Raw genomic sequence first — 25,838 nt, forward strand, 5'->3', positions numbered from 1 at the left:
AACTTATTCAGGCTACTTATTTTAGTTATCTTTAGCCTATACCTCCTCGTCACCGCAGTTCGTCGCCCCCATATTCAGTGTTGTGCAAGTTACCTAATAAAAGTAATCAGGTAAAGTTTCTGATTAGGCTACTTTTCCAAACTTGTATTAGGCCTTCTGATTACTCTCTGAAAAGTAATCTGATTATTAATTACTTTTGAGTTATTTTCTAAAGCCAGATCATTCCTGTCCGAATCATAGAAGTGCTGATCTAGGAGCAGTTTTGCATCTGTAAAATCTGATTCTATATTTGCACTCTTGGCATATCTCGACCCTGATAACACAGTCGGTTCAGCAGGTATACGCTTAAGTAACTCAAAGTAATTCCCTTTATATTAGGTCAGTAGGCTAACTGTAATCTGATTACTGAAAATTAAAATGTAATCCCTTCCAAGTTACTGGAAAAAGTAATCTGATTACAGTAATCTGTCACTTTGAAATCAACTCCCAACATTTACCATTATGGCTAACATTTCTGATTGGATTTGTTTGAGCATTGTAGCATAATTGTAACCAAATGGCCATGTATCCATTATTGGCCTCTATGCAACCAGGAGGAGTAGGAGCCTGTCACGAATAGCCTATCTGACATTGAACCTTATGTAATACATTTTTGTGTTCAGAAATAGTTCTGTCTAGAGCACCAGAGACTGGGCAGCTAAGGTCTAACAGTCACGATTAGTAGGCTACTGACTGACCTTTGGATTAAATCTAATCACTTTACTCAAAAGTAATGAAAAATATATAAACTAAATAGACTAATAAACATCCATCCATGTCCAAGTTTGTCAGTTTCCTGAACAACATATCTCGCCCACGTCACACCTGCAGTAGTGTTTTAAATATATTTGTATTAGTCATTAAGCCATATCAAGGCTTGAGGACACTTCTCACAACAATTATTTATACAAAATGTCAGCTTTCATGTCATTGGCCGATTGAATATGACACTGGATGAGCGAGAGGGAGTGGGGAGAGGAAGATGCTGTCGGTGAGTAGACTAGCTGATAATTTTTTCTCTCATAATTTGCAGTGTGTATTGATTTATCATGAGTGTTATTTGGAATAATATACTATTCCCTATGACGGAGTGCGCCTCCAATAACGTTTTGCAGTATAGGCTAAAAGCTGAAAAGGTCATCCGAAATGCATGAACATCGCGGAAACATCAGCTCATTCTTTAGATATCAACAGCTGCTTGAAAATGTCCTGGCTGAAGTATCTCCTGGCAAACATTTCATCCAATAGTTGATGACAAATAAGATAAGCACACGAATAACCTAAACGTTCACCTGCACTTTAAGCTTAAATAGATCCACCGTCTTGACTAACTGCAGGAGAACAATATAAATTTTAACTTTTGGACGTTTTGGATGAAAAGAAAGCATCGTCTTCTGCTTTTGCTATAGTAATTATTCTTCCCAAAAGCAATTCATAGCCTTTTCATCTCCTTAAAGGGTAGGTACTGTATGTTCCCATACTTGATTGATCCCCAGAGGGAGATTGCAGACAGCAGCAGTAGACAAAGGACAACAAAGAAACACAAGCAAGACCAAATACACATTTGCACTATATACAAAATATTAAATATACAAGAAATCCTAATTATCCAAGAGAGTAACCCAATATGCAGACTGCCTAGAATGCCTACATTGTGCAAACATCTCTAATAACCTATGTTATGTAGGCGTATCAAATAGATATAAAAAGAGTCTCCAGTAAGTAGGCTATGTCCATGTTTGTGCATGTCCTGTCCAAGGAGCCTTAGTTAGCACCCTCCACGCTGACCCCTGGGCGAGACTTGCAGTAGCCTATGTCTGTCCTTAGTGCACTGGCTCCAGTCTATGTAATGCATTCCCTAAAATAAAATTCAAATCTTGACCTCACAATTCTATTTGTAAGATGTAAAATTTAATGAGATTTGCTGAATGTCTTTCAGGCAAACCCTTGGGTACAGCTGGAGGTCCCATGATACCATGGCATTTTGGAGGAGGACTATTTACATTGGTATGAATGACATTCACTAAAGAATATCATATCAGTATATCAGATTCTAGTTTTAGAAACAGAGTATTGTATAGATTAGTTGTATAGATACCGGTATAGGCTACCCTCCGTACATAAGGAAGATGTTACAGTTTAATCCTCTGCTGTGCAGAAAATAGCCAACATAATCAATAAAAGTAGCTACATCATTTCATCAGTGTTTCAGAAGAAGGAGACAAGACAGTAGATGCTCTTTTTGTTATCAACCAGATTGGCTTTCATAGCACAGTGTGCTGGCCAGCAGAGATCAAATGAAACAGTATGCCCTCGTGTGTGTGTGTGTGTGTGTGTGTCTGTGTCTTTGCTGTGTGGCGGCACTTGTAATAAGTATCTGCCTGTGACGCAGACCAACACCCTTGTGACCTTCTGCAACCTATGCATCATTTACTTACTCACTCCATGGCATCCCAAACCTCATGAATTCACATTTATTTCACTGGATTGCACAAAGTGGTTGGAATATATCAACTTTTTCACTTTTTCACCAAGAAGGCTAAGAAGGGGGATGAAGGTGGAACCTGCAGGTATTGCTGTTCTAGCCATCATTCATGTTCTCTTAGATGCATAACATTTTCTGGGTCCAGGTTCTTATACTCACTGTATTGACGGCAGGAATACAAATAGTGTACTCTATTGAATGCTAACTAATTATTTTATTTTATTTTTATTTCATAATTATCTACCAGGTGCCAGTTACAAAACAAAGCATATAGGCTATAAAAACAACAAAGATCAACACAAAATAAATACAGACGGATAAATTGATTAAAACTGATAAAACTGCCGAATAACAAGTAAGATAGGATAGCTACAGTAATACACATACTGTGGGTCTGGGTGCTAAAGCAATGTTTATTGGTTTGTAGTGTTACAGAAAGAAGTTATCTAGTCATGTCAATAATTATGGGATACAAGAGACGCACATCCAATTATGGGAAGCTCGCTTAAAAGCATGATTTTTAATGAAAAAGTGCGTGGATCCATTGCTTGTTTCCTTGACTTGGTTGTTTCAATGGTGTTGACCATATCAGCTAACTAAACGTGTATACAGAACAGAGGCAGCAGATGAATAGACTGTTAATTATTAATCTTCTCCATAGCAATGGATAGCTTGAGGAAGTCCATGTGTTGAATGAGCAGGACCTTCTCTCATGTTGCACTGTGAGTGTGTTGTTTCTCTCTGAGGTGAAACATTATGTATAATTGAAGAATGATTTACCCTCACTTAAAACTTATTTGTGAGTTTAAATTCTGTTGGTTGATGTGAGACACAACTGTAAAGTTTCCTAGTTGGGAAGTCTGGATGTGCTCATGCACACTTGATTGGGGCTAAGGGATGAACTGTAAAAGAGTATACATGAAAAGTCAGTACCATTGTTGGTCTGAGTCAGTACTCTGGTTGGTCTGAGTCAGTACTCTGGTTGGTCTGAGTCAGTACTCTGGTTGGTCTGGGTCAGTACTCTGGTTGGTCTGGGTCTTTGATTCCACTGAAAGCTTTCAAACAGGAACCAAAGCACATGAACCCAATCAATTTGATCTACACTTGCTGAGTGTTATTCAATCCTGAGGTAAATTCCAAGGCTGTGACTGCAGATGAAAGGTTCAGCTGACTGAGGTGGGCAAGTGGAGAGCGTGGAGACACCCAGTGTAGGCCTTTTTTATTTATTTATCTTCTTTGAACAGGTAATGTGTACAGGGAGGTATAAAAGATTAAGTTGACATGCATTGACTGATTTCATGTTTACCCAGTTCAGAATGACAGTGGCAAAAAGTAATGGTGGGCAAGCGATTGGGGATTTTAGTGCCATCATGGAGAGGACCCTGGACCTCAGATGGGAAATATGCTGGACAAGAAGGGACAAGTGGTGCTGTGGATTACAGATGCCAGGTAACTGCGTACTTGATGGGTAGGGATGTACTCTGTACTCTAAGCTGTTCCTGTTGTGGTCCTCAAGCTTTGGATACTACACAACACTGCAGCTCGGATACCAGTTTCTGTCTGTTTGTCTACTTGAAGACAAATTGTTGGTTTGCATAATAACAAGTCTTTTTTCGTGGACTGTTGATGTTTCCTGTAGACTGCTGGAAATCTGCATGAATGATGAGACACATCACTTTCTCCCCTTCTGTATCACACTTTTTTTTTTAAATGAGCTAAAAAAAAGCAAACTTTTGTCACTCAGCAGCTAAGAGGAAGCATGTAGAGAGCAAATAGAATTGGAGCTAAGACAGAACCCTGTGGCACGCCACAGAAAAGGGGAGCAGGGTCAGACTTAAAAGGACCAATGGCCATGGCAAAACGTCTCTCTTTGAGATAGGAGGCAAACCTAGTTATTAGAACGAACTCAGCAGTTTCCAGCAGTAACCGTCAAAATGTTGAACAGACAGAAATAGCGTTATCATGGGTGTGAATTGCATTGCACAAATAACCACCAAGAGAAACTGCCGGGTTCGTTCTCATAACTTTAGGGGTTTGCTGCCTATCTCAAAGAGAGAAGTTTTGCTGTGGCCGTGGGTCCTTTTAAGTCTGACTCCATTCCCCTTTCCCGTGGCGTGCCACAGGGTTCTGTCTTAGCTCCAATTCTATTTGTTCTCTACATCAATCAATCAATCAATCAAATCTTTATTTGTATAGCGCATTTCATACCCAGAGGCAACACAATGCGCTTTACAGAGAACAAGGGAGGTGGGCATACGACCCACTCTCTTCATATTCCTATATACATGCTTCCTCTTGGTCTTATAATCAGAAATTTCAAGGGCATCTCTTATCATTGAGATGTGGATGATATTCAGTTGTTTTTCTCTTTTAAACCTGACAGGATTGAAAAACTCAACATATTGCATGAGTGTCTGTCCGCCATTGAGGAGTGGACAGCGAGCAACTTCCTGCAACTCAATGCGGCTAAGACTCAAGTCCTGAATGTAGCTTCAGACAGTGTTGCCTCTAGGGTGGCAACCCATATGGGGTACGCCCTATAACCTGAGAAATCTTGGTGTTATTTTCGATCAATCAGACTATATGTACCTGGACAAACGTAAAGTGTCTGACACGCACATGCTTTTTCCAACTCAGAAACATTGCAAAACTCAGGTCCATTGTATCTCATGCTGAGCTGGAAATGTCTGCCCATGCGTTTATATCCTCCAGGCTTGACTACTGTAACTCACTGTTCACCTGTCTTAACAAATCATCTGTGGACTAGTTGCAACTGGTCCAAAATGCTGCTGCCAGATTGCTCACCAGGTCAAAGAAGTCATGCCATATCACCCCAAGCCTCCCTACATTGGCTCCCAGTGCACCTCAGGATACAGTTCAAGGTCCTGGTGTTCACCTATAGAGCCCTCCATGGCCAAGCCCCCGCCTATATCTGCGACCTCATCCACCTATACTCGTCCAGCCGGTCCCTGAGGTTGTCTGACCAGGGGCTCTTGGTGGTGCCTTGGACCAAGCTAAAGACTAAAGGTGACCGAACCTTTGGGGCGGTGGCCCCTAGGCTCTGGAACTCATCTTTTTAGGCAGGCTTTTGGTCATCTGTAGCTCAACTATTGATATTTTCTTTGTTGTTGTGGTTTTTATGTTGTAGTAGGAGCTGCCTGTATTTCTGTGTGATTTGCATTTTATTCTCTATCTCTACTGTGAAGCACTCTGTGCACTCGTGCTGAGAAGAGCACTATAGAAATAAAAATGTACTTACTTACTTACTTTAGTAATGTGTCTAAAAGTGCACAGATCATTAAAATATAGCCTGCATGTTGCAGAAAATAAAATATAAAAAATATTCTCTCTATTTCTTCAAATATTCTCGACTCAAAGTGGCACATTGCGTTATACGAAGGGACATTATGTTAGTCAATGTCGTTTTTCAGCATGAGGTTACCTCATTGTGGTAGGCTACTAAACTATTGAAGGCATTCGGCTATTTCAGTGGCTTTAACACATATGTAAAGTAGTATTTACAGGACAATATGACCGATTATAAACTATCTTATGCATCCAACATGAACAAGCAATCAAATTGAATTGCGACAATGGCCTGGCGCGGCTCAGGAATGGCGCAGCTTTGCGGGGAGACTGTGCCAAGCAGGGAGGGATTGGGTACCATTTTTTATAGTCTTTGGCATAGGCGATTTTACCCTCTGCGAGTAGGGGGGGCAACATTTTGACGTGAGAAAAAAAAAAAACAGTTCTGCCGTCTCGTCCCATCTATTTATGAAGAATACCAGTTGTGAACAGTATGCTAATAAGAAATCCGTATGACAATTCAATATGTACAACGCATCAAACTTCATCTAGACACCACGAGCATGTCAATATGACTTTATGAACGAGCACTAGGCCATACCCAACATCACAACATCAAACTGCAACTGCCTGCTGGTGCTAGCTTCCTCGCCGATGGTGATGTTGCTAGTGCTAGTGCTAGCTCCGATAGCCTCTGGAGCACTTCTGCATTCGATTACACCTGCTGCGCTGTCATTTCGAGTGGTAGCTTCTTCATTAGGGCATTGCCAGATTTTATTTTATGAAGAAGTGGTAAATTGGTTTTATAGCTCTTTTTGCCATTATGAGCAGGTTGGCTAGTTGTAGCTTGTTGAGCAGTACAGTCAGATCTATTTTTTTTCGACGGACGAGTTGTGCCATTAGTGGATTATGAATATATATTTTTAAAGGTAGCCTAGTTTAAGTAATAAATACACTTTTAAAATTAATGATGATCTAACACAAACTGGTACAAACCACAATTGTGTATTTAATAATTGTGTTAATTAGTCTATGTCTGGGTATGACCAAAGATTAACCCCCAACCTCCCAACCCCAGGCAGACACTCTAACCACAATGCCACGAGCTGGTATTGTCATGATTTCCACTCTTTTTTTTGTTTCCAGAGGAAGAACGCCATGTGAAAGCCAATGACAGGGACTACAACCAAGCGTTTTCATACGCGGTAAGTGGATCACGTACCTCACATTCTTTACCAAGGCCTTTATGAGATACCAGGCAATTATCGATTCTGAATGTTCTCTGAATGGGTCCGCAGGACAATCACATCAAAACCTCAAAGTACAACGTATTTACCTTCCTGCCAATCAACTTGTTTGAGCAGTTCCAGAGAATTGCAAATGCCTACTTCCTAGGGCTGTTGATATTGCAGGTACTGTATGGATTGCATATTGAAGTGTTCGTTTCATATAGAAAATACCTTGCCTATAGCCTACTCCTGTACATGGTCTGTAAATTCATGAACACTGAAAACTCTTGTGAATAGTATCAAGACTATTTTCCTTGTGTTTAGTTAATCCCAGAGATCTCCTCTCTCTCCTGGTTCACAACCGTTGTGCCTTTGGTGTTGGTGCTCGTAATCACTGCAGTGAAAGATGCCACTGACGACTACGTGAGTTTACCCACTTGACCTGAACAATTACTGCCCCTCCGCACACCAATACAGCTGTATGGATACTGTACAAGATGATCACCTGCATCATCTTATCTTATAGTGAAATGTGTTTTCATGTGTCATTTCAGTTTCGCCATAAGAGTGATCAACAGGTCAACAGTCGCAAGTCTCGGGTTCTCTTCAGGGGCCAGTAAGAACATGTTGAAACTGTAACTGATGTTGGAGTTGAAGTCACTGGAGTGAGGCTGCTACTGTACCGTCTAGTATTAACGCCATCAAACTCACCATCGTGACGGTTCTAAAAATGGGCTTCCCTTGTGCTCAGTTTACAGAATGAGAAATGGATGAATGTACGTGTTGGAGATATCATCATGTTGGAAAACAACCAGTCTGTTGCTGTGAGTATTTTTGTGCGTGGCTGTAAGACAGTGCACCAATGATAGCAAATGTCCGGTTGTCACTCCCTCCCTCCCTCCCTGGCTTCCTCCTTCCCGTTATTGACCTGCAGTTCTATGTTGCTATCACAAGAGGCAGATAGACTGCATTTACCATTTTTGGCCACGGGAGGGCAGCAAGAGGCTTAGATAGACTGTGTTCCTTGTTGAGTGTAGTTCTAGCAGTACTTATAACAAACACCTACTGCTTCAAACTGCTACTGCTTCTCACCTCCACTACCATACAACACCTCCACAGCTACTACTCGGCCCCGGAGTGGGCTATAGACACACGGTCTCCAATGAGGGGTGGCTGGGGATGGCCTGGCAAAAACTGACCTGCCCCCCACCGCCTCTGACCCGAGGGGGCGGAGTCTTGCCACCACGCCACTATCCACGCCATGGTCCCCACATCTCAGCCTCTGAGTTGGCTAAAGACACAGTTTTCATGGTTGGGTGCATGTGGGTGGCCCGGAGAGCAGTACACTGTCCTCGAGGGGACGGGGGAAACCTCCCCTGTGGGCTCGACCCCACAAGACCCCACAACTAAGCCCCTGAGTGAGCTACTGTAGAGACACACGATTTTCACTGGTGGGTGCAGTGATTGCCCAGAGGTCAGTGACGTGTACCCGACCAACTCAGACACGAGGGGACGGAGTCTCGCCACCACGCCACTATCCACGCCACAGACCCCAAAACTCGGCCCTTGAGTGGGCTAGAGACACATGGTCTTCACCGGTGGGTGCATGGAGATTGCTCGGAGGTCACTGTACTGTCCCCAACCAGCTCTCCACCCCTGGTTATCTGGATGTATCCCTTACCTTTGTCCAGAAACAGAAGTTGAACCAATTGCAGCAAAATAGCTAACGTTACAGGAATCATCAGTGTAACTGCTTTAGCCACTGACCGCTACCATTAATACCATACCATACCATACCATTTTATTTATAGAGCACATTTAAAAACAACAAAGTTGACCAAAGTGCTGAACAAGTCAAACAACAATAACACACAAAGAGCACATAGTAAAACATACGAAGTATGTCACATGAAAAAAGGACATGCCTCTTAGGCCATGTCAGGAAAACGCAAAAGAATATAAGTGTGTTTTGAGGCGTGATTTAAACACCTGCAGAGTGGGGGCCTGTCTAACATGCAGGGGTAGCTCGTTCCAGAGCTTAGGGGCTGCCACTGCACTAATGTTATTGAAGCTTCTGGTAGTTGTTGTGAGCTCATGAGCTAACTGGCTATCCCACTCTTATTGTGCTGGATTAGCATTGGAAGCATTGGAACTGATGTGTCCAAGCGACAAGACCTATCTTAATTTATCAGACATTATTTCATGTCATTTCAATTCACAGCTATTTCAGTGGCATGACTAGCTTCCGTCCTACCAGTCCTGAACAGAAACCAGCCAGCCACACACATAAGCCAGGCTGGACTTTGGGGGGGGGGGTGAGGGTGGGGGAGGGTTCGCATTGGATTCAAATATAAATCTTAGAATATCCCATTTTAAGAATTGTATGTTTATCATAACTTTATTCTGCAATTGAACCTGTCCCATAGGTTCAGCACTGTGCCACTTAGTTGATTAACGTCTATAATGAGGGCTTGTTACTGTATGATCCATGGTGCAGAGATTGATCTATTGTCTTTGCTCACCAGTATGCCTTCTCTCTGGTCTGCACAGGCAGACATATTGCTTCTCTCCAGTAGTGAGCCCTGTGGACTGTGCTTTATAGAGACTGCAGAACTAGACGGGTAAGATTACGCTGACTGTGTTTGTGTAGTATTTGCCTCTGTCATGGAAAGATTGAGTTCAGTGCTTAGGGAGAAAACTGTGGTTTACATTTGGCTGAGCACATGTACATGGCCAGTGGTTATTTCCTGTAAATAATAAATACTGTAGTATTCCACCTGATTATGGCTTAGGCTTTGTGCCATATTTAGCTGATGTGTAAATAGCTTTGACACAGACTTGAATCACACAAAGTAATCACCTCTCCAACGCAAGCTGTGCCCCACAATCTCTAGGGGCTTGTCTTCTATCTCACCATTGACCAGCATCTTACCTCATATAAAGGTTTCTGCTTTTCTGCACAGAGAAACAAACCTGAAGGTTCGCCAGGCCTTGTCAGTGACCTCTGACTTGCAAGCAGATATTGCAAAGCTTGCTGAATTTGACGGTAAGATATTCCGTCCTGCATTCCGTGTGTATCAGACCTCTGTGTATCAAAAGAACCCTATCTGTCTCCCTTCCTTTGATTTGACGTCAGGTGATCCTACTGATCTTAAATTTTTGCTGTGACGCGCCCACTGCAATTTTTGTCTTTTTAGAAACTAAATTAAATTAGATGTAGTTAGAACCACGGGCCTCTTCCAGGCCTAAGTGTGTCTTAGAGTACTCCGTCTCCATGGTTACTGACGTCTTTCTGTTGAGCTGATCTCCTGAACCTTAACATTATGGAAGGGTGAAAAGTGTTTTAAGAGTGTGTGTGTGTGTGTGTGTGTGTGTGTTGTGTGTTAGTACAGTACGTTCATGTTTATCTGATTACTTTTTTGTAATCTTTTTAAGTATTACTGTACACAGTTATCTTATAGTTCACATATTAGTTATTAATTATATGTTATTATTACGATCACTGTGTATTTCTTTTTTTTAATCACAAGTAGAGAAGTTTCTGCACACTTAGGTCTGTGCCAGTTTTTAAAAATCCAAGCTCTCAGTCATCAGACTTTCATCAGGGCAAATCCTGATGCAAAAAGTATTTGCACTGATGAAGGTCTGATGATTTGCCCTGATGAAGGTCTAATGACTGAAAGCTTGGCATGGGATTAAATAAACTTCACCTAAGTGTGCAGAGACATTTTTTCTCTATACTGTTATTTGGTTGTCTGGCACCTTAGCACTTATTTGTGAGTGTGTTGATCTTCCCAGAGATTATACTGTGTTTTTTTTTTATCACAAGTGCAAATTCCCATTTGCAGTGCTCTTGTCCTGTCAGTCACGTTTATGTCAAGTGTTGGTTTCCTGTGGTAGATATGTCTCAATTCTGTTCATCAGGGGAAGTGATTTGTGAACCGCCAAATAGCAAACTGGACAAGTTTACTGGAACCCTCTACTGGAGGGATAACAAGTACCCTCTAGATAATGACAAGATGCTACTGCGTGGCTGTGTACTCAGAAACACGGACTGGTGCTTCGGAATGGTCATCTTTGCTGGTATGTTTAGCCTTTTTGCTGTTTAACAGGAGTGCTGTTACTTCGGAGGTATTGTAGGTAGCCCAGTGGTTAGAGCATCTAACTGATGACTAAAAGATTGCTGGTTCAACTGTCAATCACTGGGACAGGCCTAACCCTAACGCTTCCCATAATAGCCCATGTCATATTAAGCGAATACAGAGTGGGGAGCATCTTTTTCAGGTTCCCATTATGTGCTACTGTACAGGTAGAGCAGGGGAACATATCAGTATGGCTCTGGGAACATAGGACCCTATGTTCCAATCCAATCCAACTTTATTTCTAGAGCACATTTAAAAACAAGAGTTGAGCAAAGTGCTGTACAGTCAATAAATAGCAGTCAAACAATAAAACCATAAAAACTAGGACCGGTGTACACAGAAAGAGTCACAAAAAACCCCTCATGCTTGGGTTAAAAGCCAAGGAGTATAAATTAGTTTTTAGCCGTGATTTAAAAACAGGCAGTATGGGCGCCATCCTAATGTGGAGGGGCAGCTCATTCCAAACTGTTTTTTTTTTTTTGTATGACCTATTTTCTTTCTGTGTATACCGGTCCTTGTTTTTTTTTATTTATTATGTTCACGTTTTTATTGTGTGACTGCTATTTATTGACTGTACAGCACCTTGGTCAACTCTGTTGTTTTTAAATGTGCTCTAGAAATAAAGTTGGATTGGATTGGAACATAGGAACATCTTTTTCAGGTTCCCATTATGTGCTATATAGCTGGGGAACATAGGGCTGACTCTGTTGTGCCATTGCTGCTCAGTATTAATATTATTTTTACCTGCTTCATCTAGGGATTCAAACGAAAGTGATGCAGAACTGTGGGAAGACAAAATTCAAAAGGACCCGCATCGATAGGCTGATGAACACTTTAGTTTTATGGGTGAGATTTTTCTTATTGCATTTCCAAGTTGTTCCAAATTGTGAAGTTATTTTGAAGGCTATTTATGTGTGCATTCCAGGAGAATCTGCAGTATTCCCAACTTTAAGAAGCTTTAAATAAAGCTTAAAAGCCCTCATGTCTACCCCGTGTGAATTGTTCTTGAAAATGGGTAAAAACGGCAATGTTGCAACCCACTATACTGTTCCAGCTCTGCTGTTGATCTCTGCTTTCAGATCTTTGGCTTTCTCATTTGCATGGGGATATTTATGGCCGTTGGAAACACCATCTGGGAACAGAGGGTTGGCAGAGACTTCCAAATCTATCTGCCCTGGAACAGACCTCTAAACAGTGCTGTGTTCTCTGGCTTCCTCACCTTCTGGTCCTATATCATCATCCTCAACACAGTTCTGCCCATCTCTCTCTATGTCAGGTATGAGCAGCAGCATAAAATGTATTGCCTGTTTAAATGTACCACATTGATACATGAAAATACATACCGTAGTATAAATGTGATAAGAATCACTATAGTCGACAACTATTTGAAGCCATTTTACATATTTTCATTATGATTGATTACGATTTCATTATTGATTATTGATTATGAATACGTTGATAGATGTTGTGCATCATGCTAATCGTGTGATAGGATGTCCTGAGGTTCTGTTGTTTATTTGTCATGATGATTATGAGCTGACCTCTTATTGGATGACGTTATCTGTAGGTGTGGTGTGCCTTTTGAGTTAGGACCAATGTGTTTAAATGGGCGGAAGGGCAAACTGCACCATGCATATCAATTGTTATAGCTTGAATCATTTTGTTTTTAAGTTATTTGAGTTTGTTATTTATTTTTTGTTGGTCCTTCAATAAAAGGCCAAATGATGACATTGAGATCAAGAGTGTGTGTTGATTTACTGACCGCTCCTAACTGCTGACCAATGTTTTATTTATTCGTAGTGTTGAGGTTCTACGGTTGGGCCACAGCTATTTTATCAACTGGGACAGGAAGATGTACTACGATCAGAAGGACACTCCTGCAGAGGCTCGCACCACCACACTGACTGAGGAGCTGGGCCAGGTGGAGTTCATATTCTCTGACAAGACAGGCACCCTCACCCAGAACATCATGGTCTTCAGCAAGTGCTCTATCAATGGGAAGGCCTATGGTACAGTATATGCTGCATGTGATTTAGAAGGTACTGGTTTCAGAATCGTCTTGTGTGGATGTGAAATGCATTTTAACCGTGTCTTCCCTCAGGTGATGTTTATGACGAGTTTGGCCATAAGGTTGAAATCACAGAGGTATGGATAGGGAACTGTGAACGTGTTACATACACAGTGATATACAGTATATATGCTATACAGAGCAGCAACCTCTTTCTGTCCTGGTCCATACTCCTCCAGAAAACAGCCTGTGTGGACTTCTCCTTCAATCCGCTGAGTGACAAGAAGTTCAGATTCCACGACAGTAGCCTGGTGGAGGCCATGAAGTTGAAGACGCCCTCCGTCCAGGAGTTCTTCAGGGTGCTGGCCTTGTGCCACACAGTCATGCCCGAGGAGAAGAATGAAGGTAAAGTAGACGCTGTTCTGACAACAACAAAAAATATTCAGACATTTCTCATTGTCATTTTCCAGTAAGCCCCTTCCAGAACTGTGTGATTCAGTACTTGGATGTTTGTGACGCCCGTGTCGCCGTGGTTTCTTGAAGGTGAGCTAGTGTATCAGGCGCAGTCCCCTGACGAAGGCGCCCTGGTCACCGCCGCAAGGAATTTTGGGTTTGTGTTCCGAACCAGGACGCCAGAGACCATCACGCTGTACGAGATGGACAGAGCGGTCATTTACCAGCTCCTGGCCATACTGGACTTCAACAACGTGCGCAAGAGAATGAGTGTCATTGGTTAGGTCTTCACTTTTTAATGCAAAGCTCTTGTTTGCTCTTATTTAAACAAAAAAACTAAACTAAAAAAGTTATAGCATCTAAATGATTTGCAGTGTTGTCTTAGAGAGATTTTGAATACAGTATGCTCCCAAGTCTCCATAAATATTATGATATACTGTATGGTGACATATGGTTTATGATATTCATGTTGTATGGACAATATTCACACCGTGTGAAGTGAAGCTGAGCAGTAATATAACTCCTCGACATTAGTATACTGCTCTTGTCTGTGTTCTGTTAGGATAGACATATACACTAAGATGATCAATAGTGTTCGATCTGCTGATGGTCACTGAAAATGCCGATACCTGCTTTTCTTTTGCAGTGAGAGACCCAAAGGGATATATCAAACTGTACTCTAAAGGGGCGGACACCATTATCTTCGACCGTCTGGACTCGTCTAATGAAGATCTCATGATAACTACCTCGGAGCACCTCAATGTACGTCTTTTTCAGTTGAGAACTAAAAACAAATAAGAAAAAAAAGAACAGATACTAAAGGGAGTGTTACTCTATAGCTTTTGTACTGAAATGGTTTTAAGTAGCCTAAATGTCTGTCTACCGGTAGGCTACGAATAGGTTTCACATGTGTTTAGATGATGCAAATAAATGTTCTGTTTTGTATTATGTTGTTATTTTTATGGAAATTGCTCAGCGGTGGCTGGGCTACATTGCTTGCCATGTTTATATTGTATTTCAAACTGTATGTTTAATGAGTTAGCTGTCATAGAAAACAGTTGGTAATATGTTGATGGCTCTTACAACAGCTTGAGTTAGCTTGTGTTCAAAAATAAATGAGTGCTTTCATCACTGATTGTCACCATCCGTTTCCATAGCAATACTATATTGGGAACATTTTCATATACACTGGATATGTGATGTTCAAATTTCTGGTAGTTTTTCTTATAAAAGGTATACAGTGTTGCGATTCATTAGAAAGAAAAATACAGCCATAGCGAATTAGAGAACATGTCTGCATCTCAGTATTTTTCTTATAGGAGTTTGCTGGAGAAGGGCTGAGAACATTGGCCTTGGCCTACAAAGATCTGGATGAGGATTATTTTGATGAGTGGATGAAGAGGCTCCTCTTTGCCAGCACTGTGATAGAGAACAGAGACGATCATCTCGCTGTGCTCTATGACGAGATAGAGCAAGGGTTGATGGTAAGACTGACCGCAGAGTCGGGTGTATTATATCTATAAACAGGTTTTATAACCTTTATTGATTGATTTTATCCTGTCTTAAGCTCCTTGGTGCCACTGCCATAGAGGACAAACTTCAGGATGGCGTTCCTGAGACCATCTCCTGTTTGAGCCTGGCGGACATTAAGATCTGGGTACTCACTGGGGACAAATTAGGTAACCATGACTACCATATAGTACTGTATGCTTCCCTCTGGAATATGTAGGGGTGGGATCTATGCCCACCCCCCATTGCTCTCTGTAAAGTGCAGTGTTGCCTCTGTGTATGAAATACGCTACAAATAAAGTTTGAATTAATTTGATATACTGTATATATGACTCCAACTGTTTCTGTGAACTGACTGAGTGCTATCACTCCTCTATAAAGAGCTTTTTGGCGAGCGCAAACTTGTGCCTGTGATTACAGAGACGGCAATGAACATCGGCTACTCCTGTAACATGCTGTGCAACGACATGAACGAGGTCTTCATCATCTCGGGTCACACACTGTCGGAGGTTCAGCAGCAACTCAGGTGAAAGACCGAGATGGAAATCTCCTCTTCACTTTCACCTGCACAAGATGTTATTCTCCCAACAACTAACTAACCCCTGAGGGATTCCATCTCCATGTCAGCTAGTCCCACTGGTGATATACATGCACAGCGCTGTAGATCCCAGTTCTCTACAAGCCTTTGTTCAGCGATTAGTTTCTCCTCAGGGAGCTCATGTGAAAGGCCTTTCAGATGAGTAACAGTTGAACACCCGCTTCCCCCTCCTCCTCAGGAGTGCCAAGGAGCTCATCCTAGGCCTGAGCAGAGTCAGCAGCGCGGGAGGCGCCGAGAAGACGGATGTGGTGTTTGCCGATGACTCTGTGTTTGAAGAAACCATTATTGCAGAGTATGCCTTAATCATCAACGGCCACAGTCTGGTAAGGCTCTCCTGTGACATCCCAGTATTTTATTAAAATAGGTCATGTACAATTGACTAATCTATATGTTTGTCCTCATGTTCTTTGACGTGTTTGTCTTATTATTATTCTCTTTGTTTGCTTTGTGAACGGGCTTGTGTTGCTGTTTGTACAGTACGCACAGGCGAATGTTTATATGCCTGTGGCGGTTGAGTGTGCTGTGTGTGTAAAGATGAATTTATACTCAGTCGACAAGTATCGTACGACAAATGTCTGTAGACAGAAAAAAAAAAAGTCGACCAACATTTAGCATTTATACTTCAGCGAAGTGTCTGATCACCTCCATGGTAACTTGCAGACGCATGGCTGATTGATCCATGGCAACGAATGTGCCTTCTATCTAGCTGTCCAATCACAGCTGTGCAACAAAAGTGACGGCGTCTGCGACATTAGAAAGTTTGGTAGGTGCACAAAAAAGTGTCGACAGTGACGTCATTTCTGTCTGTCGATACTTTCAAAAGTATAAACTGGCCTTAAGGAGGAGAGTGGCGGTGTGCTGGGAGTCCCCAGCTCAGTCAGATCCCTTTATCAAGACCCACTTCCCCCTGGCGGGACACCTGCCTCCTCAGGCCTTATAACTCCTTCTACGGCTGCATGTGTCCCACGCTCCCTCCTGCTAATACAAAGCTCCACTGGAACTCTGCTATGTGTGCCTGCTCTGTAGAAGTGCTCTCAGGTGTGATACTCTAGTCGTGTGGTGATGAGGATGGCTAACATGTCTAATGTGCCCCCCCCCCCCTGCAGGCCCAAGCTCTGGAGCCCAGTCTTGAGCTGGCCCTGCTGGACATAGCCTGCCTGTGTAAGACGGTCATGTGCTGCAGGGTCACCCCCATGCAGAAGGCCCAGGTGGTAGACCTGGTGAAGAGACACAAGGGAGCGGTCACCCTGGCCATAGGGGACGGAGCCAACGACGTCAGCATGATCAAGAGTGAGCCACGGACACAGCCCGCTGTGCTGCATTCAGTAGTATTTATACAACGGGTAGTTCCGACCTCACAATCTGATTGGTTAAGAGCCGTTGTATTTGCCACAATATACCACAGGCAAAGCCTCTTTATCATTCTATGTGAAATATTACTGTGCCAATTATTACTTCCTGTAAAAACGTTAGTTCCATTGTGTTACCATCTGTTGGTTACATTACGGTTTCTCCTCAAGAAAAATGGAAACATCAGTGAAATTGATATTAAGACACTGAAATAGTCAGTATTTATCCCATAAATGTTTCCCAATGATGTAACCGTTGTATAAAAGCAATAACTCACTCGAGGGTAGTGGTATACGGCCAATATACCACAGGTTGTGCTGGTCAACGGCACTCGGCTGCGCCTCGTGTCTATGACCGCAGCACAACCCGTGGTATAGAGGCCATATACCACACCATTGCATGAGTTATTGCTTCAATATACCAATCAGTATACAGCATAATCAGTGTATCTATAGGAGTGTTGAACTCCTCCGTAGCGTTAATCCCTCAGCTGTTCTCAAGCAGCACTCTGTCTGTGCTGTCCCCCCACCTCCTCTCCAGCTGCTCACATTGGTGTTGGCATTAGTGGACTGGAGGGCATGCAGGCTGTCCTGGCGTCTGACTACTCCTTCGCCCAGTTCCGCTACCTCCAGCGCCTCCTGCTGGTGCACGGGCGCTGGTCCTACATCCGCATGTGCAACTTCCTGTATTACTTCTTCTACAAGAACTTTGCCTTCACCCTAGTGCACTTCTGGTTCGGCTTCTTCTGTGGATTCTCAGCACAGGTAAGTGTTGTACGTATTTGACATGGAGAAGCGCAGGCCAAACTTAATACTTTTTTTTTCTACTAATCACTTCCTGCTTTCTCTTCTCAGACTGTTTATGACCAGTGGTTCATTACACTCTTCAACGTAGTCTATACATCCCTGCCAGTGCTGGCTATGGGTATATTTGATCAGGTGAGACACACTATACTACGTCTATAATGTGTCATGTTCTGACTTAGGACAACAATAGAGTGGCATAGTTGTGTCATCATATTGTTGAGCAGGAGGACAGCATCATTAGTTTATCTGATGATGATGTAAATTTCTCATGGAAGCTACATTTGTTCCGTGTCGTGAATCTCCTGAATAAGGTCTGTGTTTAACAGAGGCATTTAAGACAACAATCTTATACATTTTGCATTATGAGTTAATCTCTTTACAGGAGTTGTTGTAGTTCCCTTCTTTATGTTTAGCTGCTAGTTAGTTTTTTTTTATTTGAAAAAAGATGATGATGGCCCTTCCAATTTAGAGAAACAAAATGTTAAGCTTTCAGGTGCCTGTGTTAAAAACAGATCTTATTTTGGCTAATTCCCTATTGGCAAAATGTATTGGATTTTCTGTTACAGAAGTAACCTGATATTACCTCCAACCGCATTTCACGTCTCCAAACGACACTTTATATAATAATCAAATGTTTTGTTATTTCATTCTTTTTTATGAAACTTAAGTCCATGTATGAGGTGCGACCGAAAAGTCCCCGGATTGTGTCCGCCACGCTCATTATACTATTCTGGTATAATATTGTTCACCTCACTCAATCAGTGCTTCTGTGACAGGCTGTTTTGTAGAGTGTCGCAGGGGGTAGCTTGTCACAGTTGTGGCACTTTTCTCTACCAACTCCCAAAACTCAACAATTTTATTACAATAGAGAAAGTACACTCTCACAACATTTTTATTACACAATCTGCAGAGAAATGACACATTGTCCCCACCAGAGTTAATGCACTTCTGCATTCGCTTTTGCCACCAATGGAAGCACTTGGCAAAGTAACAGCAAAGTAGAACAACTGTGACAAGCTACCCCTGCGACACTACAAAACAGCCTGTCACAGAAGCACCGATTGAGTGAGGTGAACAATATTATATCAGAATAGTCGTGAGATATAGGGCAACAAAGGGGTATCATTGTTTTTTCAATTCAAATAGAGGCATGAGCATGGCTGACACAATCCGGGGACTTTTCGGTCGCACCTCGTATTTTATCAGCAGTCTCCAGTGGCAACCTCCTAAGCCATCTTTTACTTTCTCATTCCTTTCTCTTTTTAAGATACTGTACAGTCCTACAGGTGAATATCTCAAATGCTAGGAAATCCTTTAAAATGTTCTTAACAAAATAACACTCCCCTCAGGGTCCTAACTCTCTAATCACCTCCACCCTATCTAAACTTCAACCACCCCACTCCTTTACCCAACCTTACATACAACCTACTGTAGAATAGACAGAATAATCCATCTTGGGGAAATAGACAGAAATCACTTGTGATATACAGATACACATCATCTTTGTTTCCCAAAGGATGTCAACGACCAAACCAGCCACAGACACCCGAGCCTGTACAGGCCCGGCCAGCTCAGCCTCCTGTTCAACAAGAGAAGGTTCCTCCTGTGTACGCTGCAGGGGGCGGGCACCTCCCTGGCGCTGTTCCTCGTCCCCTACGGGGCCTTCACCCTCGCTGTGAGGGACGACGGCTCCCACGTCTCCGACCAGCAGACCTTGGCTGTCACCATAGCGACGTCCTTGGTTATTGTGGTTAGTGTTCAGGTGAGACCATAAAGACTGTGCCCCCCTAGGCTCAGTCAGAGGGAAGAAGGCAGGTGAAGAGACAGGGGGCATGATCTCTTTTTTCAAGATTCAAGATCTCTTTTATAGTAAGGGAAACATAAGACAATCTGTGAACTAAATCGTTACCAAGAAATTTCTTCACCAAATTTGGGGTACCCGTAACCGATTTTCAAAAAATCTAAAACGTTTAATTTGGCCTTGGGTAACTTGTGAGGGGTCAAACTAGGGATTTTCCATGATTCTGAGCTGATTGCATTAATTTATTTTTCAACAAAAACACTCCTTGGTGGAGAAACAGCCACACCCACTTTTACATTTCAATTTTAAAGTAGCTTTATTCGTTTATTTTAATTACTTGCATAATATTTTGAGCAAGTACCAATCCACTATGTCAAATGCTTCAGGTGAATGTCTGAGTCTTCTCCAGACTCAACACCAGCATGAATACAATTATTGCATGTCATGCCTTTACAAACTCCACATGCTGAGATACATAGATACATAGATGTCCCCTGTACAAAACCTACTAAAAATGCACTTTGAGATTTGTTTCAAATATAAAGTGAAATAGAAATAAAATTCATTATATTATTATTATTATTGTTGTTATTATTATTATTATTACCAGTCAAATAGAGTTTTTTTCCCATGCCCAGCGATTGCAGAAACCGTATCACAACCAGTGAAGGCATGACAAAAGAGCAGGTAGCATCTCTGTCTTTCAGAGAGAGCGTCTCGGATCCTCCTGACATCATAAGAGCCCTTCGAAGTGGTTAAGAAGAGAGGATGGTTGGTGCTTGAGCTGTGGTGCACCAGCATTACCAGCATGTCTGCGTCTTCTGCTCGCACCTGAAAATAGAACAAGATATGCAACGCATGTTGAACTATGCAAAAACAGATAAAAATAGTCAAGTTTTTCAACAATGTGAATACTCCTCTTTTTAAAGTAATCATAGCTAATGAAAGCAAAATACCTACACAAATGTTACTGACCTCAGAGTCATCTGTAGCAGCAGCCAATCCCTCTCTCACAATTGAAGTGTCAGCATCATTGTCACTCTGCTCCATGGTAATGCGCTGGTTTCGGAAGGTTGAAGACAGCAGGTGGATGAGCTCACTCTCGTTATGAGTGTTGTCCAAGAACTTTGATCTTGGTGTCCAGTGTATCATATCTGGTCGAATCTGGGGATCACAGCATGACTTCTTGGTACGCCGGATGTGGTTGTGATATTTTGGCGATCTGTTATAGCCATCAAAGACCACAATGATCTTCTGAGAGCGATAGCCAAGACACTGCACGTAGCTTAGGTAACAGTTGGCAATCTCCTGCCAAATCTGAGCTTGTTCCCACTTCACCATGTAGAGAAGCCATCCGCCATTAACTACAGTACCAGAGTGGAGCAAGGTTGGTTAGTGAGGTCAAGCAGATCAGTTAACTCCTTCAGGCTAGTCTTGGAAAAGCCTGCCTTGTTCGCCTTGTTCATTTTCTGATCTTTGTTGCTAACAGGGACAATGAGAAGGGAGTCAGCTCATACTCCAAGCTTTTCTCAACTGTCATATCCCGTTGGGCGACAATGATCAGTCGGTTGAACAACTTGAGCGAGTCAAGGTGAATCTTCTTCTCGTTGACCTTGGGAATCTTTCTGAGTGATGACAGGGCTTGTACCTTTGACTTCACTTCCATGGTCGATGTCACTGACTGTCCATCCAACTTGATCTGCATCTCCCTCCCTACTTCAGCTGCTCTCTCAGCATTGTCTGGGTCATCTCCTTTACTTTTGAATCCTGTAGAGAAAGACACAGGCATCTCCTTGTCTCGATCGTGGTCGAATGGGTTGTTCTCCTTGAACCATTTGAGGGCAAGTTAAATCGCTTCAGTGTCTCTCTTCATCTGTGTTTTGGCAAGGTCTCTGTGGAGCGGAGCATGTTTCATGACACCTTCGTCCATGCACTGGTTTACACTAGAGAAGTGGTTGAGGGCAGGGTTGGACTGGCCATCAGGAGCACCGGGAATTTTCCCGGTGGCCTGGCGCGCCAACTGGCCTGGCCCGCAGTGAAGCAGTGAATGGCCTGCCCTCCGTCAACAAATCGCGCAGCACCCCCCCGTCAACAAGTCACGCAGCACCCCTGGTTGAGGGTGAGCTCCCAGCACTTGAGGCCAGAATCACTGTTTCTCATCCTCCCTCTGCTCAGTCCACCTTCTGACTTGGCTGCCTTCATTAATGTCTGCTCGATACAGATGTCACACCAGGTGCCAGACCAATCATGGCTAGAATAACGGACAACATGGTTTCCATGGGCAGTGAAACTTTCTAAGGTCTTCTTGTAAGCAGGCAAAGTTTCCAGTTGCTTCATGAGTTGACAGTACAACCTGTGCGCCTTTGGCGTATTGATGATGCCCTGCACCTACAAAGATGTCCAACATCCCGGTAACAATGCAGGACAGGTGCCCATTGTGGTCTGCAAGCCGTTCAGGTCTGTTGAAGATCTTGATGACATCTACCATGCAGTGGTGAAAAGCAGGGGCGGTCTGGCCATCGGGAGCACCGGGAATTTTCCCGGGTGCCTGGCGGGCCAACTGGCCTGGCTCGCGGTGAATGACCTGCCCCCCGTCAACAAATCGCGCAGCACCCCGCCCCCCCGTCAACAAGTCACGCAGCACTCCCCTCCCGTCAACAAGTCGCGCAGCCCCCCCCTCCCGTCAACAAAACTAAACTGAAGGTGTTCCATCTCACCGCGTCGGCTCGGCTTGTGGCCTGACTGGGGCTACATTTCCCAGCAGGAAATATTCACCCAGTCCGGCCCTGGTGAAAAGTAATAGTAAAGCGTGGCTGTTTCTCCACCAAGGAGTGGTTTTGGTGAAAAATAAATGCTTGCAATCAACTCAGAATCATGGAGAATCCCTAGTGGCCAAATTAAACATTTTAGATTTTTCGAAAATCAGTGAGTGAAATTTGTTTTTTAAGAGGTTTCACGCGGGAGTTGAATTTCAACATTTTAATACATGTTACTACACACCTTTACAAACACATTGGTGAAGAAATTTATTGGTAACGATTTAGTTCCCAGATTTGTCGAATATCTGATAAAATGCCCTCACTATTATTAGTCATGTGTATATGATTCACACACACTGAGAATTTGACTAGGGTTAAGGCATTTTGCAGACGACATAGGACAGAGTGCAGGACAGGTCAGTGCAAAGACGTCACAGTGCAAATGCAATACAAAACAAATACAAAAAATCTCTGTCAACAATCTTAATCCTTCTCGGATACTGAGTTTTGTTCAGAAAAATCCTTTCTAATCAAATACAGTGTGTGTTGCGTGTGATATGTGTTTGTAATAGATTTATTCCCTTACAGATTGGACTTGACACTAACTACTGGACAGCTATAAATCACTTCTTTGTGTGGGGCAGTCTGGCTGTCTACTTTGCCATATTATTTGCGATGCACAGCGATGGAATTTTTGGCATCTTTCCAAGCCAATTCCCTTTTATCGGTAAGCCAGAAGCACTGTAAAGATACATGATGTCAATTTCTACAAATAAACTGGCCATCTAGATTGTGTTTGTCTTGTGTTTCACCAGGAACCGCCAGGAGCTGTCTGACTCAGATGAACGTGTGGCTGGTCGTTCTCCTTACCACGGTGGTGTGTGTCATGCCTGGGATGGCCGTTCGATTTCTGAAGATGGACCTGTATCCCACTCAAACAGACAAGGTAAAGAAAACATCACATACACCAACACTAAAACACACTATACTTACAATGGCCATGAGAGAGAAGTAATCAATCCAGCATTTTCACCATCCTGTCAACCTTCTATAGTAATATACAAGTAGTATTGTAAAATAACATACCAAAGAAAAATCATGTTAGTATGTACGTAACTGTTTCATGAAGTGAGGTGTGCTGTATGTGGTGTGTGGTGAGGTGACAGAGCCACCTCACGCCGTTGTTCTTCCGTCTCCCCAGGTGCGGCGCCGGCAGCAGGCCGGCAGGAAGCAGGGGCCACGGGAACAGAACCGGCAGCGCGTACGGAGGACCAGCTCCCACCGCTCGTCCTACGCATTCTCTCATCAACAAGGGTACGGAGAGCTCATCACCTCTGGCAAGAACATGAGGGTGACCTCTGAACCCTCCGCTCCGTCCTCCGGAAGGCTCCAGAACAGCCCCGGCTGGATAAATAGCACGCTGAAGAGGAAGACTGACGCAACAAGTGTCTCTGATGAAGAAACAGGAGATTCTGAAAGCAGCACTAGGGCTTAACAAACTCTGGACAAGGGAGTCCACAGAACCAGCACAGGAAGCCCAAAGAACCAGCACAGGCAAGCATGACATGAGTGTCCCTAGTTCTGTTCAGCACTCAAACTGAACGACACCTGATGTCAGTGGCTACCGCTACAGTACCTCATTCTCTAGCTGTTCTCAAAGTTCTGGAGCAATCAGTGAAGAGCCTATGGATTTTAGCTGGGGACTTCCCATATCCCTGATAAATATGGATTGCACTCAATTTGACATAACGTGCTGGATCACATACTGTGAAACTGTGTCAAAAGTGATTGTATTCTCTGTGTCAAAAGTGTATACAGGTATGTACAGTACTGTATGTATGTAAACTGGTACTTGAACTCAAGCTGCCTTAATCATTTTATCATTGGTCGGATGTGTTTTGGTATTAAAAGCTGCAGTATATAACTTCTGCGCTATGAGCCTGTTAAGCAGGCTACAAAATAATAATGAGGGAAAATTCCATCTGCCTCACAGTGCACCCACACTCCCATAAGGCCGTGCCAGAAAATGTCCTGTATTGCTGATCGGATCTCAGCATGCGCACAGCATTTCACTGTGACTGTACACGTACGTTACATGTGACAAATGAAGAAATCTTGAATCTTTAAAGCAGGGGTGGCCTCACCTTTATGAGAGGAGGCACCCTCAGCTCCAAGTTTTTATTTTATTTTTTATAATTATTGAAATGTTCAAAATTTTACATCCGTTTTAAATCTTACATACTGCAGCTTTAAACATCAAATTATTTGCCTTTGATCATGAACGAAACAAACTTTTCTTGTTTTGTATTTTAGTTTTTATTTATTTATTTTTTTTCTGATTATTTAAATGTAATGTATCATGAATATATAAAATTGTCATCTACAGTGTACACTATATGGATTAGATCGCTTCACTCTGAACAAAGATGTGGTTTAAAAAGATGTGAATGCAAGAGCACTCATGAATCAAGATATGAAATGAAAATGAAAATGGACTAGCCTATTGTGCCTTTTACAATTTTCTGTTAAGGGGTAAAGAATGTTAACACACAACCATCTGGGAACTCTTCATTGGAAACTGTTCGGAAAAGGGCATGCACTTTCAAAAATACTTGGCAGGTGATTTGATGAACCATCTATCACAGACTAACTTCAACAAATCAGATCAACAAACCATACATCACTTCTCGCTGCCATCACACCTAAACCACACCTGTAGCTGCCTCATAGGATGCTGATTGGCTATGTCATTTACTGATCTAGCATAAACAGATTTTGAGCGTGGCCAGACTGATTGGGGAGAGAAACAGAATGTGAGCTTGCAAGATCAGGATAGTCTCATGAGGATTAAAGAATGTGACCCTAAATTATGAGATTTAAGGTTTTCTTTATCGGTGGCAAGCTTGGTTCATTTACCTTTAACATTACAGTGAGAAACCTCTCTGCTGAGGCTCCTGTACTGACAGCAACCTCATCTTCTCCAACTTCATCACCCAATGCGCTAATGCTCTCTCCCTCGAAGACATTGTCAGACATTTTGTTTCTAGGCTGTACAAAGGAATGCCTGTTTTTATTGCCTGTACATTATACTTTGAGTTCTGAAATTCAAACCATATTTATCATGTTAGTTTGTAAACATTGAAGATATCTGAGTAGGCTCATAATGAGCCCTTGTTCTCTCGTAGGTCTTGCCCATGCAAACGTTCATTGTGCAACTCTGTTTCAATCAATGGAGATATTGGTAACTGAAACTTTTTTATAATGGGGGTGGATTTTTATACTGCACAAGATAAACAGCTGGTTGATATTTTTTATAATGTTTGTATTATGTTATTAAAGTACAATATCCAAGT

General features: G+C 42.6%; 1 protein-coding gene across 1 annotated transcript; it reads left to right on the top strand.

Moving 5' to 3' along the window:
• Positions 1 to 3,840: 3,840 nt before the first annotated feature.
• Positions 3,841 to 23,980, top strand: atp8b4 (ATPase phospholipid transporting 8B4; the record flags this gene model as incomplete). The annotated part of the gene is made up of 29 exons (XM_084452415.1): positions 3,841 to 3,992; positions 4,908 to 5,054; positions 5,394 to 5,551; positions 6,977 to 7,035; positions 7,129 to 7,242; positions 7,384 to 7,482; positions 7,614 to 7,675; positions 7,811 to 7,883; positions 9,610 to 9,680; positions 10,023 to 10,105; positions 10,984 to 11,142; positions 11,959 to 12,047; positions 12,281 to 12,477; positions 13,002 to 13,210; positions 13,303 to 13,346; positions 13,449 to 13,614; positions 13,753 to 13,941; positions 14,309 to 14,424; positions 14,982 to 15,146; positions 15,230 to 15,341; positions 15,553 to 15,697; positions 15,948 to 16,092; positions 16,876 to 17,059; positions 17,660 to 17,883; positions 17,974 to 18,057; positions 19,442 to 19,687; positions 23,074 to 23,212; positions 23,301 to 23,431; positions 23,687 to 23,980. 29 exons carry the CDS (start codon positions 3,841 to 3,843, stop codon positions 23,978 to 23,980), a joined length of 4,056 nt encoding a protein of 1,351 aa, XP_084308541.1.
• Between the last annotated feature and the right edge of the window lie 1,858 nt (positions 23,981 to 25,838).

Source organism: Borostomias antarcticus (assembly GCF_949987555.1).
Source record: "Borostomias antarcticus genome assembly, chromosome: 18".
Taxonomy (NCBI): Eukaryota; Metazoa; Chordata; class Actinopteri; order Stomiiformes; family Stomiidae; genus Borostomias; species Borostomias antarcticus.